Below are 17,703 nucleotides of genomic sequence, written 5' to 3'. Positions count from 1 at the left end.
TTGACAGTACTACGACACGTTTGTAAGAAGCGAGGAGTGTAGAAGCAGAGTTTAAAGCAGTTCGTGAGGACGATTGAATAATTGCAGACTTTACTCTCGACCCTTCTTCCCTCCCGACACCAAATCTCTCGTGGGACGAATGTAATGCTCACCGTGCAGCTGCAATTGTTCGAAATTGTCAACGTGAGTGGCGCGTGTTCGACATAGGGCGCTCCGTCGACTCTTCCCTAGCTATCCTCTCGTTACAACTGCATTAAGAAGCCTGTTTACACGCTCTCCTTCAAAAAATACACAACGATCCAATCTTTTTTCGAGTTTTACGACGAATAAGTCGGTGCGGAAGGTTGACGTTAGTAATGTAATGACAACGGAGAATTTTTGAATATTCTACATCCATCATTTTCGTTAATTTATAAGAATTTCTTTTTCTTAGAAATTTTTCTTCGTTATGAAAATTTTCACCCACTTTCACATTAGTATAATATAACGCTGCGCGAGGAACAATGGAAAGAGGTCTATCATTCTTTTCCTTTCATTTCTTCCATTTTAAATCCTCTATTGTCTTCTTTCGTCTCAACTTTATACTCTCCTCTGCATAAAATTAAATCGTATGCATCGCAATAATAGTTTAGAGATTTCCAGGAATGGTGGGAAAAATGGATGAAACGATTATCGAGGAATTGTTCGTTTTATATATAGGTATATTTAAATTCGAGTGGTCGAGCCTATAAATTAGTGAATGTCGCTGAAATTCCATTTTCAGGATTTGCATCGAAATGCGGTGAACTTGCGTTCGATTGCTGGAGAGGCTTCTAGGACTCGTAATTGCGTCCGAGTATAGGGAGGTGGCGAACGGTTGGCTACTGGTTTTACACCGTTGGCTTCAAACGGGATTACCTCAACTCGGACAATATTGTTACGAGGAAATGTAGTTGCAAGCCGGCCCTACGCGTGCACCCGGCCTAGATTTAAGCTTAAGCTTAAATCTGATTAGAGAATCCATTAACGTTGCTTTCGCCACTACGGCAAGTGTCTCTACATCGTTCATGATTCTGTAACAGCACAATTCCAAGGATTGTCCATCTAAAGTGAATTTTTTTTAAATATCATTTTCTCAACACACAATTCTGAAATTAAAAAAGTCATTGTTCTATATGTAATTGTTAAAAATTGTATATTTAATAACCTATCTTGAGTAAAATTTCTAATCCTTCTAATAAAAAACATGGAAAACTTGAAGAGAAGTTTTAGTGGCATAGGGTAGGACATGGTAGAAAGAAAGTTAGTGTAGTAGCTCTGGGAGACTTGTTAGTGTGGTATTTTTAGAATAGGTAGAGTAGTTCCATCTATTCCTATGCGTATAAGTAGGCAGGCATTTGATGAAATTATCTCACACTACGCTGTTTTATATAGCCGACAAATATTTTATTGTTAACACACTTGTGTAGTGCCACCCCTTAATCTCTTACATATCGTGATTTTATTTTTATTCGTCTCAGTTACTTCCTATACAATTAAATCCTATCCTTCTGTGTTTATCTCGGTAAACATATTTAATAAAATGGTTCTTGTGCCTGTTTTGTTTACCCTATCTCGATTATTAGACCCTCCCTCATATATCATTGTGTTCATTCATCCACTTCTGTTCCACCTAACGTTTGTAGGCACAGCTCATATATCATGTACCATCATTGTCATTTTATTAATTTGTCTCAATTACTTTAAAATAACGGCAACAATTTGCATTAATCATATAACCGATGAATCATACAATACTATACTATTTAAGGGTATCCAATTTAAGAGTGCCAAGCCGGAAAACTTAGACAGAAGGGCTTCTACTTCTACGATGAAAAGTCTTATATAATTCTTTAATATTGTTATTACTTTCCCGGTTTTATAACATTTTTGAGCAAAGGGTGCCTGCATAAATTGTTTTGCATCCCAGTAAATTTTGAATATATGAAAATGTAATTTATAAAGTTTGTGCAGATATGATAATACTCTCTCTCTTTGAAAGTGGTTTAATAATTTTTATTCATATTGCCAATATTTTCAAGTTACATAAAAATTCGTTAAACCGTATATTCGTTAGGTCGATGGCTTCTAAAATGATTGCGTAACTCGTTGAATATCAACAATATTAAAAATAGGGTAGAATAACTTTTTATGGATAGAGTAATAGTGAATAAAAAACTGATGAATTTTTTGTATCATTGACATGTATCGAGTTATGTAGCAACCTATGTATTAAATTATTGTTATGTAATTTGATAAATATATACAATAAAAAGAGATGTATCTATTATATTTGTCATTGTTTATTACTGTATCCTTAGAAAGTTATTCTACACTATTTTTAATATTGCCTATAGTTAACGAGTTACGAAATAATTTTGCACACACAGGCTATTGATCTGACAAATTTACTCTGAAACAGATGTTTATGCTTTTGCAATATGAAAAAAGACATTACATCTTTTTTAACATTATTATCATATCTATAAAAAGATCTTAGAAATATTTCTCAAATTATTAACATTTACTAAGTTGCATAACAGTTTATGCAGAATCTTGGTCTAAAGATGTTATTATGTAATTTGGAAAATATTGATGATATTATAAAATTGTATAAGACTTATTTTCTCAGAATCGTTTCCTTTAATCTAGGGCTTTCGATTTAGCACCCTTAATTCCAACACTCTATATAGAAATAGTAACGTATATATATAGGTTCTTTTAATTGCATGATAGTGCGTAGTGGAAGAAATTTGAGGAAAGATTTATTGTTTGATATGGTAAAGTACACTAATGCTTGTGTGCTCGGGGGCCGATAATATTTATGATAATAATTGATCCCAGTAGTCTACTCATGGAATAGAAGATCTACGCATGATATTAACGGACATTATAGCTCGACACCCTATCTATTAATCACAATTAAAATCCAATATTATCCCGCTCGATGGACAAAAGTGTTCAGATATTAGTCCAGTTAAATTAATAAAAATTTCTACAAAATACATTTCAATTCTGTTTTATTTTTTGTTAAGTTTAATTGCCCCCGAGGAGTAAAACTATATACGCAAAATTTAAACTCCTGGGGAGGGGAGGGAGATCCCTAGCGGCGAGATGGTAATAAAGGGGTAAATGTAAATAACTCAGCTTTTGTTAGTTGCAGGATATTATTTTTCCCCTTCTGCACGAAAAAATATTATTTAAAACTTTTATTTTAAAAAATGACCTATGACTCATCTAATTAAATGTTTGTAAATAAAAACGTGCCTAAATTACAGATTGTAAACTTGTTTAATTAAATATCTTCACCTTCGTTGATCTCCTTAGAGAAAGGTTCGAAAGTTTTTTAGTACGTCACTGTTTGCCACGATTTGCATAAATTAAAGTTTAATTTTCGTAAAGTAGTGTCACAGATAGAGTTTTTATGACGGAAAAACTCGAAAGATTGATGGTTATATTGTTTATATTATTTGAAAAACAAGCTTTAACAAACTTTTTACCACACTACTATAAGGGTAGAGTTGGCGGTGGAAGTTTTTATTTTATTTCAGGATTATTTGCACATTGAAACTAATTTCAGATAAAGTTTAAAACAAAAATATTCATTTTTGCCGGAAATATATCGTTGTATAAGCCAAACCATGCCAAATTATAAAAGCTCGATCCATTGCTAGAAAAGAAACTCATAGAACAAAATTTTCCACAAATTTTCCACAAATTCCATAACATTGCTCATGAACTGATAGAGTAGCTGTAGTATTCGTTGTCTAATTGCTACTATGTTAAAAGAGAAGGAAGCGACTCGATCAATAATGCAATGCCAAATGTGGATACAGGAAAATACCAGCATACTTAAATTCGATAAAATAGTATCGTTCGCAAATTCTGCGCAATTCTGAACAAGTATGTACATAGTGTAGCCCTGTGAAATTCGCTTAATCCTTTAAAAAAGATCGAATAGAGGTGTGGCCGAGAATTACAGCAAGGATCGAAGTGACGGAAAGGTTGTACTATTGTACTATGAAGGGTAATGGTCGTAGGAAGCTGGATAAAGATCTAGACGAGGTCTTCTTTAGAGAGAGAGAGAGAGAGGGGGGGGGGGAGGGGTGCCCCTGAAGTGATCCACATTACGTGGAGGTGATCCAAAGGGTTACCAAGATCTTGATAAAAGTCGTCCGAGATAGCCGATGACTCGTTGAATAAATGGGAATGTGGGAGGGGGTATGGGGGAGGGGGACTAAGGTTGAAAGGACGAAAGAACGGAAAGAGAAAGAGGTGGTTGGTTATTGGATAGAAATAGGCGAGCAAAACTGAAGGAGAGAAGGAACGAAGGAAGGAAGGGAAGGAAAATGTATGCGGAGGTCGAAACTGCGCGCGCGCGCGTGGTTTCCACGAGGACGGACAGTGGAGCGTAAACTAGACTTTGGACAGATCGTCGGCGGGGGTCGGCGTCGTTCGGTATTCAGTAATCGTCGCGACGTCGTACCGACGCTATACACTCTGTAACCGACGTACGTCCGGCTAGATCCTGCTTTATCGCAATTCCAATCTCCTTAATCGGATACGCGCTCACGCCCCTCCCCCGTCCCTTTCAACCATCCCGTAATCACGAGCCTCCCGCCAAAATTCCACGAATTTGCACGACGATTAACATCTGTCATATAGCCCTGAAAAATTCCTACTCAACGTCGCATCCAGTGTACCGTAAAAACGTGAAATTATTTCATCCTACCGGCATTCCCTCTCCGACAGCGAATTTAATTAAGGACCTAAAATGATGCCTCTTGCTTTACTCACGGCGATATCCGAGCTTTAAAAAGCTTCGGTCCAGATCAAGTAGGTATATACGACTCGTTCTTTTCTTTTTTTTTCAGTCCATTTGAAAGCTTTCCTTTTGTTGATTTATTCTCTCTGATTTTACTCTAATCCAAGGTGCGCTTGTGCTCTTTTAACGCTTTTGATGTCAGTTATCGTTGCTTGATGGGTATAAAACAGAGTTGGTTTAAAACGGGTAAACTTATGTCAATTCAAGCTCCCGCCGCGTAAATCATTGAATTTCCTGACCTAGTGTTTTTGCGATTTTGTTTTAGCTTTAGAGATTTATAAATGCAATCGGGATTTATACTTTTTCGTGCAATTATTTACTCTCGCTAATTACCTTAATACCTTGTTTGTCTTTAAGGATTGTCTTTACAGTTATATCAATTGCGTTTGTTTTTAATTAGATAGCTCGTTTTCTTCGTACTTTTTACATTCTTTGGTGCTTGCTTTAATTCTTAAGCAATGTTTGGCGGTTTTGTTCCGCAACTCTATGTTATAATTGGAAGAAGTCTAAATGCGCGCCTTGTTTATTTTACAGCTTCTTTTCCAGATGCTTCACAACATTCGCCTACTTTTTCGCACTTCCTAAATCCCTCATCCTTTACGTGTTCCTGAGCAACGCAATTTACTTTTCTTAGGCTAATTTGTGTTATCTGCATGGGTAATATTATACGAATATCTGCGAGAGGGGTCATACCATTCAATCGCCTCTTGTTTGTCCCTTATTTGACCACGTATACCCACGCGTGTTCTCTTATCATTTAATAAATATAGGATTTTAATTCCTAATGTCATATTACAAATAAAAATTTATCTACGCCTTGTTGGTTATATTTCACAAGAAGATTAATCGTGGTAATGTATAAGCTGCGCCATTCTCTTGATAATTCTTTATTTTGTACCATCATCATGAGATAATTTAATTCTTCTTGTATTAACAATTTTTAATGTAAGCACTGAATAGGTTTTCACGAGTGAATTTTCCTTTGAAAAAACTTTTATTCCTTATTAAATTAAAGCTTCGTGGAAATTTTCGCAACCACTTATATTAAAAAATAAACATTTCTCTGGATAAGAAATACATATACGCGTAAATTATACTTTTATTATCATGATTAGAAAACAGTTTTATATTGACAAAAATATGTAATTGGTAAACTAAGAGCTCTTGCAATAAAGGAAATTAACCTCTAAGGATGGTCAATAATAAGCTTTAATGAAGGTATTCTCACTGAGAGAATAGGTACAAGATTCGTTGTTATAGCAGCATATACTGATAGGAGGTAGGCATGATGAAAGTGATCAAATATCAATGAGCAAATCGAATATACGATGGTCCTTTGTCAAAGTTTAATTGTGTGCAATGTATGTGCATATCTTTTTTACACAACACATCTACCTCAGCACCAACTTATATTAGGCTTTCTTTGCCACAGCAGTTATATAGGTAGAATTTTTAATTGAGCGCCCTTAATTTAGTAAAAGAGTGTGCCTCTTCGGAGCATCCCTTCAATTATCGATCGATGGTGAGGACGGTATATTAGGATCGTAAAATTAAATGGATTGTATTGAGGACTTCATCAAAGGAACTTGATAAGTTGAATTAACACAGTTGGATATACGTGACGCGCAGAACTCGATATACAAGATGCTCTAATCTTGTTGGTTAAACCAATTACTTGGATATAATATCTGAATAGAACCTCTAATGTGATTAGGATGATACTTGTTTACAAAATAAACAGAAAACAATATTTCACATGGCAAGTGTGCATGTATTTTCATTAATAATTTATTCATATTTGTCAATAATCTATGCATATAAGGTCTCAGCCAAAACGGTGAACTAATGGATGCTTATCCTGTCAAGTAGGGCTTAGGGTACGGATGGAGAAGCACACCTCGCAAAGTTTAATGTTGAACAACATTCAGGACAAGTAATTAGAATAAGTTTAAAGTATCATCGTGGATCAAAAGTTTTAATAGTATTATTGGACTTTCTATATTATTAATAATATAATACGTGAGAGTTTGAAAAGGTTATTGATAAAGGGACAAAATGTTTCGCCTTATTATTGCATATTTTCAGGCCAAAGAATTTGCCTTTTCGTATTTAATTATTTTCAATAATATGTCTGCATACCTATCCTGCTCAAGTATTTTATCAATCAGTCAGGAATTTTCTTCTCTTCATACTGAGAGTGTAGATCCGTTCAAATTTAACCTGGAATTTCTCAGATATATCTGAATGTGCAGAATTCAATTAAAGAGAACTGTCATGTCTATTGAAAATTTTGCAAAAGTATAAATTTAAAGTTTACTGTATACTGCACGTAACGACATGTTTCTATGTCAAATTATACTGTATCGAGCGTCAAAGTGATTAAGTGGTAAACGGAGCTACTTGATGGAGCGATAATATTCGATACTGCATCCAACACTCAAGCTAGTTACCATTGACACTATTAAAGAGGCGTTTAAGGCTAAAATTAAAGGGCGATATTAGTGGATCATGCAAAAATTTGTCGTACTTCATTAAGCGAACTTCAAATTTTTCATGCGAGTAAAAGAAAGAGGATTTCTTTCTAATATATTTTTTTTAATATTCAGGGACAAAATCCTAGTGGAAATTAGAAAATAAGAGTTAATCCGATTAAAGGGAGTTCTTTAAGACACGAATGTCCAAGGAGATTGAATGTTATAAGCAGGAAAGAGAGTCGTGTCATATAGCGACTTGTTCCCCTTTGATTTTCACGTAAGGAGCCAAGAGCTTCTTCGTCGACGTCGGTCTCGAATTACTCGTATCATCTCTCCTTATCTCTCTGTACACTTAACCGCTGCTTCTACACAATTTGCAGTGCTGCTGTGTATACAGCTATATTCATAGCAACCTCTGGTAAATTGCATACCCTTAATTAACAGTCTTGTCTTGTGCATTCACTTACTGCTTTTCCCTCGCACAATGATAATAATAATTTTAGCCTGCAAATCTGTGTATATAAACACGAATTTAGAGTCCAAACAATGGTATATTTCTGGATAACTATTCTAGTTTATTCAAGACTTTTCTAAATAATTTCGATTCTGAACGGTACAGTGCAATAATCTTTGTGACTTTTAAATCTAAAATTGGAGCTGGTGTCAAATCAATTGAAAAAAAACGTTATTGATCGAGATTCAATCGTAGGATTAGCTTGCAGAGTGATTTTCAGCTTCGATACGAACTTTTACTCGATTTTTAGACGTAGACTGAAAAGACTGCTCCGCGTAAAACTCGAAAAATTCGACACGAAGCTTTGTTTTTTTTCTTTCCTATTTTTACTCCCTTCCCCTTCACTTTTATTTTACTTCTATACACTAGTCGTTACTTCAAAACAGCTTTCGCCATATACTATAGGCGAAAGTAAAAAATCGAACAGCCCCTTTATTCTAACGTTACAGTTTCTCCGCACGAACAATTGCATTTATACTGTCTGGTATTGTGTTCTACGCGTAACAAAAGTTTGACTGTTTTTCGATTTAACTTGGTCTGCACTAGCAGTGGCAAAAATAATTGGTTTTCTTGTTCTCTTACATAATATTTTTATATTTATATAAATAGATGAACAAAAATTTCCCCTTTCAACAATAAACGTAGCGCAGATGTTTTGTTGTCAGAATAAACCAATCTAACAATCTGCCGTCCGACAAGAGGTCTTTAGATTATTATAAGTCTGTTGGAGAAAAAATACTCGAGTAATTGGAGACAAATAGCACGAGCTATGCCAAATGCACAGTTGAGAAAATAGCTGTTACCATCCAGCAGATCTTTTTTCCGTATATTAAAGTTCTGGAATTCTACTCTTTCTCTCTGCCAAGTTCTCCAATGCGGGGAATTGGCTGCAATTTGCCAGCCGACTTCGTGCCGAGAGATAGAAAATTGCGGTTGAATTTTGCTTACGGACGATTAGTCTAACAAAGTTTTTATCCCGATACGAGATATACATCCAGCTATTGTCAGTCTTGCATCTGCCAATTATCACATAACTGATTATTTTTGTTTTTACTAGACTGGGTTAACAACGCATTTATAAAACATTGACTGGTATTTTTTAACCTTTGATATATTACCGTAAAAGAACTAAAGCTTCCTATTCCAAATATGACGTATTATATTGACTTATTCCTCTTCTCTACTGTTATTGCATTCATAATGCCTAGTTCAGTCTGAAAACCAAGAATATTCAAGTTTTGACTAGAAGATAAAGATGTGCTCCAGTTAGAGAGAGTATTACACGTCTAAGTCGTTTTCCTTGTCAGTTGCTGAAAGTTCCCCCAGGCAAAGTGCTAGATTGAATTTTCAAAGGCAAACGTAAAGTGTTCAAACGGAATACGAGGATGAATATGAACGCGACAGCAGGTCTACCTATGGCGAATACAAAAGCTTCATTACATTAAATTCTCGCATTAAATTTACTTGACGTATTAAAATCTATTCTTCTATTACAATTTATGAACATTATGCTACCCTTTATCGGAAGAAAATGTAGAGAGTATTAGCCCCTTTAATTTACGAAAATTAAGAAAAAAAAATCGAGAGAGGGGGGATTCCTATCTTCTCGCTTATCTGATAGGGATTTGTAGTAAAGTAGTTAAATTTAATTAAAAATTTAATTAAGCAATGCGCTATTTGCTATATATATCACAGTTTAATCTAATTTTAAATCCAAAAATTTGAGATTTATGTGTATTGGTTGATCTTGCAGCATTATTCTTTCATTTCAAGATAAATAGCTGAATTGAACCTGCCATTTGAGCATTATAACGTTTATACGGTACTGTCCGTGCGTCGATCGTTTTTCATCCCCTATTAATTTCCGGACTCTACCAACGTTTATAGGAATGTTGCGCACCTACCTATTGTTCCTAATTAGATAGAGAATTCGTGACAAATCGGCTTAATAATGATTCAAACCTTCAACCGAATTATAAATTGCTAATAATCGATACTAAATGAATCTTGATTATTAGTTGTATAATATAATGATTTTTATTCATATTATTATATAACAACAGTTATTCTTTTTTATATCTGATGATAAATTCTTAAATAAAATATAGTATTATTACATGTAAATAATTTTTTCCTACATTTATTCCTATACCATAATAATTGCTTATTGAACATATGAAGTTTGCTTCAATGAAGCGTGAAAAGCTTTTGTGCACTGTAGTTTAAATTTTTCTTTAAATTCCGAGCGTTTTCTTTAACAATTTATTTCACAATTCGATGGAAATCTCCGTGAGTACATAAGCTTATATCGACCCTTTCCCGAATAACAGTAGAAAATAACGACTTACTATTTCAATCAGAAAAGTTTTATTTTTGCTGTATTAAATTCCTTGTAATTCACTGTTTGTTACAGAAAATGACGTACCTGCTAAACTTACTACTATTTTCGTTAATCAGGGTAATCAATGCCCGCATGTACCTGAACGTATCCGGCGACATAATAATAGGTGCTCTTTTTCCAATCCATAAAAAAGGATTGAACGGAGAAAACTGTGGAAAAATTCAAGTAAGTTTTATAAACATATTTATATCGGAAAATTTTCTATATCAACATACTCTACAATCTTCGATTTTGAGATATTTATCAGCTTTTCTACATAGTCTCTTCAGTTAGTACGGAAATTAGCGAGATATATAATGTATGTAAGTCTCATTTGAAGTTTATAAGCTGCTTGGTAAGATAGTGATGAGCTTTGCAAGTCGAAAGTACTAGCAATGGTCGGGGACTGGCTTAAAGCCAGCTGTAAGATCTGCAACTTTCCATCTGATAGTAAAAGTTAACAGGAGGCTACTCCTCGTAATACATCTCTGCATGGATATAGAATTTGCCTATTTGCTCTTCGTTTATCCTTAGCTCGAGGATGGAGTTCAGCCATTGGAAGCCATGGTTTATACCCTTCACCAAATCAATCAAGATCCGAATATTCTTCCTGGAATTCAGCTAGGTGCATTGGCATTCGATAGCTGCGATAACCCTACGTACGCCTTGGAACAAGCATTGAATTTTGTAAAAGGTAAACAATGAGAAATATTTCTACATTTTTTGTCATAATTCATCACGACACCGTTTAAAAATTTCTATGAAATTGTATAACAATTTGTCGTGTTAACGATGCATGAAATTAATTACCGAAGAAGATCCTAGATGCAAATTGAACATTGTTTTGCTTTTATTCAGGCTTCATCGCTCACGTGAATGAGTTTCACGTACAGGAATTTCAATGCAGCGACCAAAGCGTACCAAAGTTCCTCGGTGGTGGTTTTGATAAAGTCGTTGCGGTATTGGCCGCGCAATCAAGCTCCGTCACGCTGCAAGTAAGCATGAGCTTTATATGAAATTGTTGTACGTTATGTCACGATGATTTAGCAATAATACCTGTTTAATCTGCTGGTAATAGATATAAATATGTTGTATAATAGTGTGCAGGAACAAGAGAAACATTCATCCCCATTTACCGGAAGCTTTCCTGCTACGACATGGGATTATTCACAGCGCAATCCCTTTTCATCTGTTATATGTATATACATAAGCTCTTGTAAAGAGAGTCTCGCTCTTATTGCTTTTTTCAAGCTCTCGTCACATTGAACAATTTAATAGAGTCTAATCTACCTAAAAGCTATTTAAATCCGAGTCAACATATATATTACACTTTAAGTGGAACAAACAAGGTTTTTGACGACTGGATAAGGTTGATGTTGGAATTTACAGAGACTTTTGCGAAGGATTTGTCGAAATAGAAATTGTGATCTGATTATAGGAAAAAATCGTTCGTGACCATGACAGGGTGGAGAGTGGTGGGTTTTACGACTTCACGAGAATAAATGATTGGACTGTCGAGGGAAATCTAGTCGTCTCCTCTCAACTATTGCTTCATTTTTCTGACTTTCTTAGATTTTTCTATCGAAACGTGACTCGATATATTTTTCTTGTAGGTTGCTTCGATGCTGAGGCTGTTCTCGGTTCCCCAGGTTTCCTACATGGCAACAACTCCGCTACTCAGCAGCAAAGAAAGATTCCCTCATTTTTTTCGCACTGTGCCCAGTGACGTCAATCAAGCTCACGCCATGCTGGAAATCCTTAAGTAAGCCACACGCTTTTCTTCATCCACAAGAAACATGCTTCTCCCAGTCTTAAGCTCGGATGAGTAGCACGTCTCAACTGGGTCAGACGTTATCCGTTGTTTGTACAAAAGCACCATTGACAGATACGAATTATCGTCACCTACCTTTAACTAACTAAATAACCTCTCCATTCCACTTTCTCAAATCACGAAAATAGTTTTTAACCTCTTACAGTTACGAATCATTGATAGAAGCCAACTGTTAATTGTCAAATTGACAAGCTATTCGTTTCAATGGAAAACAAATTTATTTTTAGCAAAACTTTCACAAATTTCAGATTTCTTTTATACGTATATATAAAGATTCGAGGATATTTTTTTATACCAAAATACGTAGAGGCTACATTTAAGAACGGATTAGTATTCTTTGTAAGGGACATGCGAAACTCGATTTCAGATGGTTGATTGAAGTTCTTTTGATATCATATAAAAGAAAGTGGTGCAGTGGTCTCTGATACACGGAACTGTTAGGAGAATTGAAAAGGGTACAAAGTATGTCACGAGCAGATTACTTTTATGGACATGGATGAGCATTGACTCGTCTTCTCGTCTTTTACTTTGTGGATAGAGTTTGCGAAATCTGCGGGTTACTAAGGAATGTCAAATTGCAAAATAGATTTATGCATTTTGAACGAGTTCCATGATTGCGACTATGTTTATCGATTTGTGAGGTGATTTCAATAATTCGAATTTATGTAGAGTAAAAAATTATCTCAATACACTTTTTATTTTATTTTTTTTTTTAATATATTATTCACTTTTCAATACAGGCAATTCGAATGGACATACGTATCAGTGGTCTATTCGGACACGGAATACGGAAACCACGGATACGAGACGTTGGTTTCTTTATCGAGTAACTATTCCATTTGCTTCAGTGCGCCACAAAGAATTGACAAGGAGCACTTTGTCGCAGAAGATTACGACAACGTGATTCGTACGATCGCCAATAAAACTGATGTGCGAGGTAAGTCAAGTCCTCACACGCAGGCCCAAATCTTTTCTCTCTGTTTCTGCCAATTTAAAGCTTCCAACTAGAAAATGCAATTCCGCAAAAATTGCACTTCTATCCATGCACGAAGTTCGTTTCTTGAGACGGAAAATTCGTATCGAGAATATTTCTTCCAACATATTGTCGAGTAGCAGAAAAATGTTTCTTGCGGAAAGCTCGTTCTGCAGAATTTCAATCGAACGCTGTTGCGATGATTATAACGAATTTATATGGAGAAATTATCGCGTATCTCGGAATACGGCAACGAATAATATACATTCTTAACAAATAAATGCAATTGAAATGGATCTACTGTAAAATTTATAATAATAAAAGGTTTTTTCTTTAAATTAACAGTGGTAGTGATTTTCGCTGAGAAATCGACAACGTTGCGGGTTTTGCAAGCTGCTCGACGTCTGGGCGTCGGGACGCGTTTCGTTTGGATAGGAAGCGATTCGTGGTCCACGTCCAATCATCGAGAATTCCTGAGTCTTGGCTTCGACCACGGTAATCACGAAATGCCTGTTCTCGAAGGAGCAATTACAGTGCAGCCATTGTCTCGGACCATTAACGGTTTTGACCAATATTTCACCAATTTAACCGTAAAACACGAAAAAATCAATCCCTGGTTTCGTGAATTTTGGGTTGAGTATCATCGATGTTCCAAGACAAACACAACTTACCAGGTTTCTAGCATTGTTTCCTCTTTAATCTGACTCAACACTATTACCGTAACAGTGAGAATACTTTTTACACAGATGTCAAATGTCCATACGGATTCGAAGGATCCTTGTCTCAATCCTGAGCTAAAAATTCAACAGAGTAACGGATACAAACAGCAGAAATATTTACATTTCATCAGAGATGCTACTTACGCTGTCGCATATGCCTTGCATGATTTACAAGCGGACATGTGTGGACCAAAGTACAAAGGCGTTTGTGACAGATTGAAACACATCGATGGTGAAACGTTATCGAAATACTTAACGAATGTAACGTTCAAAGGTAGGCTGATGTTTTTTTAAACCTTCTCTTTTTTGTTTTATTGTTGTTAACAAATTATATTTCTATGGAAAAATTGCATTTTGCAGATGAAGCCGGTCAAAATTTTCGATTTATCAATTCCGTCGATGGTCCACCCAGATATTCCATTTTAAATTTCCAGAAACACGAGGATGATTCTTATCATTGGGTTGTCATTGGAAACTACACGGGTAATCTCTGGCTGAATTTCGAATTCATAAATTTCAATTCGTCAGCAGTTAATTGGATGCAATATTGAAAATGTATTTCGGTGTGAAATAAATCAGCTTTGGTATGTGTATGTGTGTTTGTGTTTATAGAAAACGAACACGGACTACCAGTGCTTAACGTTGATCCAAAAGCAATGAAGTACAGAAATCAGGCGAAAGCAGGTCGTCAATATTTTCCAAATTCGTCCTGCGCGTTGCCTTGTAAATCCAATCAGGTGAAGGTAAGGGAGAAGCAGGATGCGTGCTGCTGGAGATGTCGAAACTGCGGCTTGTACCAATACAAAGCCGACGAGCATAGATGCGAAGATTGCGATTGGGGTACAAAGCCAACTAGCGACGGAAAATATTGCGAATCTATACCCGAAGAATTCATCGATTATTCCAGTCCCTGGGCTGTTGCTGCTATGGCTGTTTCTACTTGTGGTACATTTTATTATTTTAATCTCCAAATAAAATATCACGATACTCTCCAATTCCTTTGTATATCTTTGAACAAAGTTTAGTTTTATTCCCAATACCTAATATGTAATTTCAGAAAGAACTTCTCCATACTTTGTGATAAGATAGCTGTCGTGTGCAAATATTTGATTGTGAATATTCGCAATTCCCTTTTGTAGCAGCTTCGCGACAATACAACACACCCGTATTGACGCTCCAGCGTTAATTAAAAGCCACTAAATAGATGAATTTATTTAACGCTTTGAACTTTGAAACTCGCAAAGTTACACAGTGACATTTATCATACTGTGTAGAAAATACGTAGTGTTTCGTATGTTATCAAAGGGTTGCTGCTTGGAAAGAAATTTAATATTTTTTCTTTTCTAGGTGTTATACTGACTGTATTTGTATGGTCCGTTTTCTGGTTCTTTGGCGAAACTCCTGTGATAAAGGCATCCGGCCGTGAACTGTCTTCCCTTTTATTACTCGGCACTCTTGTGTCTTTTCTTATGACATTTGCTATCGTAGCGATGCCCACTGTCGAAACCTGCGCCATTAACAGATTCGGCATTGGATTATGCTACACGCTCTGCTATTCGGCTTTAGTCACGAAAACCAACAGGATACACAGAATATTCAATACGTGCACTCATAGTCCACATAAACCAAGGTACATACGTACGTAAAACGATATATTTTTTTTTGTTTTTTTTTTTTCAAAATTACGAGACTTTAGTAAGATTAGTTTATATATTTTTCTATTTCAGATATACGAGCCCAAAATCACAGTTACTAATAACAGGAATTTTGACGAGCGTGGAAGTTATCATTAACGCAATTTGGCTGATAAGAGTGCCACCGTCGGTAGCTCATGCTTATCCTACGAGAGATAGTAGATTGAGAATTTGTCATGGACTTGATGATCGATCGTACATGATTGGTCTAATATATCCTTTCATTTTGATAGGTAAGCCTGTATTTGTCCAAGCAATCATTTTTATTCTGTAATATTTATTTTCTTATTTTTAAGGAATATGCACAATATATGCTATCAAAACGAGAAAGTGTCCGGAAGGTTTCAATGAGACACGTCACATAGCTTTTACGAATTATACTACTATGATCCTTTGGTTAGCGTTTGTACCCCTGTATTTAGCATCGACCAGTAACGCCATAAGAGTGGTTACCCTTGCACTATCACTGTCGTTAAGTGGCCTGGTGCAACTTAGCTGTCTCTTCTTCCCCAAAGTTTACATCGTTCTGATGAAACCAGAGAAAAACACAAAGGAACTCGTAATGGCTCAGCATAGGAATTCTTCTTATTTACCAACACCAGCCACTCCGGTTGTCGTTTTAAACGGTAATCCATTTAAATTCCCAACACCAACGAGAACATCTTAATCATCTCTGAGAGCATTTTACGAAGCTCTACGCTCGTTGAATCTGCCTCTAATTGCGATTTAACGATCAGGTGCCAAATTTTAAGGAATGCGTGAGACTGAATTATCCTTAAATAGGATGTAAAAATATAACATTTTTTCAACCTGAAATTTATTTATCGCTTCCTGTTTGTGTCATGCTTTTTCTTGTTTAAATTATCCTTTGCGAAATCTTAGCGGACGATTTTTGTATTATATAATTTTGTATATAACATATTTTTACGCTTCCCTGATAAGCTTATACATGTAAATAGTATGTATAGTACAGTTGTTATTTATAAATGTGAAATTGAAAGCAAACGAATTATTTGCGCTTCATGTGGAAACTCGAATATTGTGTTACAGGCAGCTCAAATCCTGTTTCAACTTACTCTGGCAGTTCCTCGCTTGAAATAATTAAACACGACACGATACACGATTTTCAAATAAGAACGATGTGAAATCATATATAATAACAAAATTTTAAAATATAGTCTAATAAAAATACATATCAGCTAAGTATATTGAATGTTACACAGTAAAACAAATTGCATTCGGTTTGCTAAAACAAGTGTCATAAATATAAATAGTTTAACTATAATCGTTTATAATAATATACGATTAATATTTCAATTGATACATTGTATATTTGTCATTCTATTTTCGATAATAAATTTTGTCTTAGGATGTAGGCATTATTTACTGATGATTATATAATCGTAAATTTCAGATTTCGAAAATATTTCATTTTCAATTCAAACATAATATATATGGATGTATACTGCTTATAATTGTGATAACTTTGAACTTAGGATGTAGTATGTTAAATCAATTACGCACCAATTACATATCTTAAATAACTCATGGAGAGAGACACGGGTATATAATAGGTCTTATATGTATAATATATTATATATAAATTGTAATCTCTATACTATATAGCATGAAGGAATTTGTATATACATATTTGTATTATAAAATCGGAAATAAATCATTGATAAATAGAAGGTTGAAATGTCATAAAATTACTATTTGACTTGTAAAACGTACATTTATTAACATATAAAAATTTTGAATAATGAGGATAAATGGTAAGTATGTATGAAAGATGACACACACACATTGGAAATTATACCAATTATTTCACTGGTTTTCAAGGCACATACTATGAAGTAATAAGAACAATTATTTATATGGACGTTACACTTAAGGCGATAGAAAAACATTTTTCATTCAAATTCGGAATTATATCATAACGTAAACTGCTAACTTGTACTTAAATACTATGCAATATATCAGTATTAACTTAAACTGTTAACAAGTAACCTGGTTATAATTATTTAAATAAAATATTATGAAGATAAAAATCGAATATTATACAAATGAGTTTTCGATATGTTAATTAATAACTGGTGATGTAAAGTAGTGGATAGATTTGATTATAAAGATGCAAATTAATAATAAACTATATATGTACATTTCATTATTACAATTTAACATAAAACGATTCTACGCACTTTTTTTGTATGTGACGCGAATAATAACAATAACATATTTGTAGCTGATTTGAAAACTGCGAAGATATCCCTTA

At 34.8% G+C, this 17,703-nt stretch overlaps 1 protein-coding gene across 3 annotated transcripts; it reads left to right on the top strand.

Moving 5' to 3' along the window:
• The first annotated feature begins 4,466 nt into the window (after window positions 1-4,466).
• LOC136776361 (metabotropic glutamate receptor 3-like) lies at window positions 4,467-16,951 on the top strand. 3 transcript variants are annotated; one of them, XM_066731824.1, is made up of 14 exons: window positions 4,467-4,854; window positions 10,245-10,397; window positions 10,746-10,905; window positions 11,070-11,206; window positions 11,825-11,973; window positions 12,783-12,979; window positions 13,361-13,701; window positions 13,762-14,008; window positions 14,095-14,217; window positions 14,347-14,679; window positions 15,082-15,364; window positions 15,462-15,661; window positions 15,725-16,054; window positions 16,479-16,951. In XM_066731824.1, exons 2-14 carry the CDS (start codon window positions 10,248-10,250, stop codon window positions 16,571-16,573), a joined length of 2,745 nt encoding a protein of 914 aa, XP_066587921.1. In that variant the 5' UTR covers window positions 4,467-4,854; window positions 10,245-10,247; the 3' UTR covers window positions 16,574-16,951. The 3 variants fall into 3 exon arrangements, with proteins under 3 accessions (XP_066587921.1, XP_066587920.1, XP_066587922.1); XM_066731823.1 differs by having other exon boundaries at window positions 13,361-13,689; window positions 16,479-16,601; XM_066731825.1 differs by lacking the exons at window positions 4,467-4,854; window positions 10,245-10,397; window positions 10,746-10,905; window positions 11,070-11,206; window positions 11,825-11,973 and adding an exon at window positions 12,526-12,683 and having other exon boundaries at window positions 13,361-13,689.
• The last annotated feature ends 752 nt before the right edge of the window (window positions 16,952-17,703 follow it).

The sequence above is a fragment of the Prorops nasuta genome, unplaced genomic scaffold (genome assembly GCF_024137725.1).
Source record: "Prorops nasuta isolate Cenicafe-Biocafe unplaced genomic scaffold, Cenicafe_Pnas_1.2 PNAS00009, whole genome shotgun sequence".
NCBI classification, from domain to species: Eukaryota; Metazoa; Arthropoda; class Insecta; order Hymenoptera; family Bethylidae; genus Prorops; species Prorops nasuta.
Note: the sequence above shows the minus strand (reverse complement) of the source record. Positions and strands in the feature narration are given on the sequence as shown.

Coding starts and splice junctions, on each gene's coding strand:
- LOC136776361 (XM_066731824.1), top strand. CDS start 10,248: ATGACGTACCTGCTAAACTTACTACTATTTTCGTTAATCAGGGTAATC. Junction 10,398..10,745: donor AAAACTGTGGAAAAATTCAA/GTAAGTTTTATA, acceptor GTTTATCCTTAG/CTCGAGGATGGAGTTCAGCC. Junction 14,009..14,094: donor AACGAATGTAACGTTCAAAG/GTAGGCTGATGT, acceptor TGCATTTTGCAG/ATGAAGCCGGTCAAAATTTT.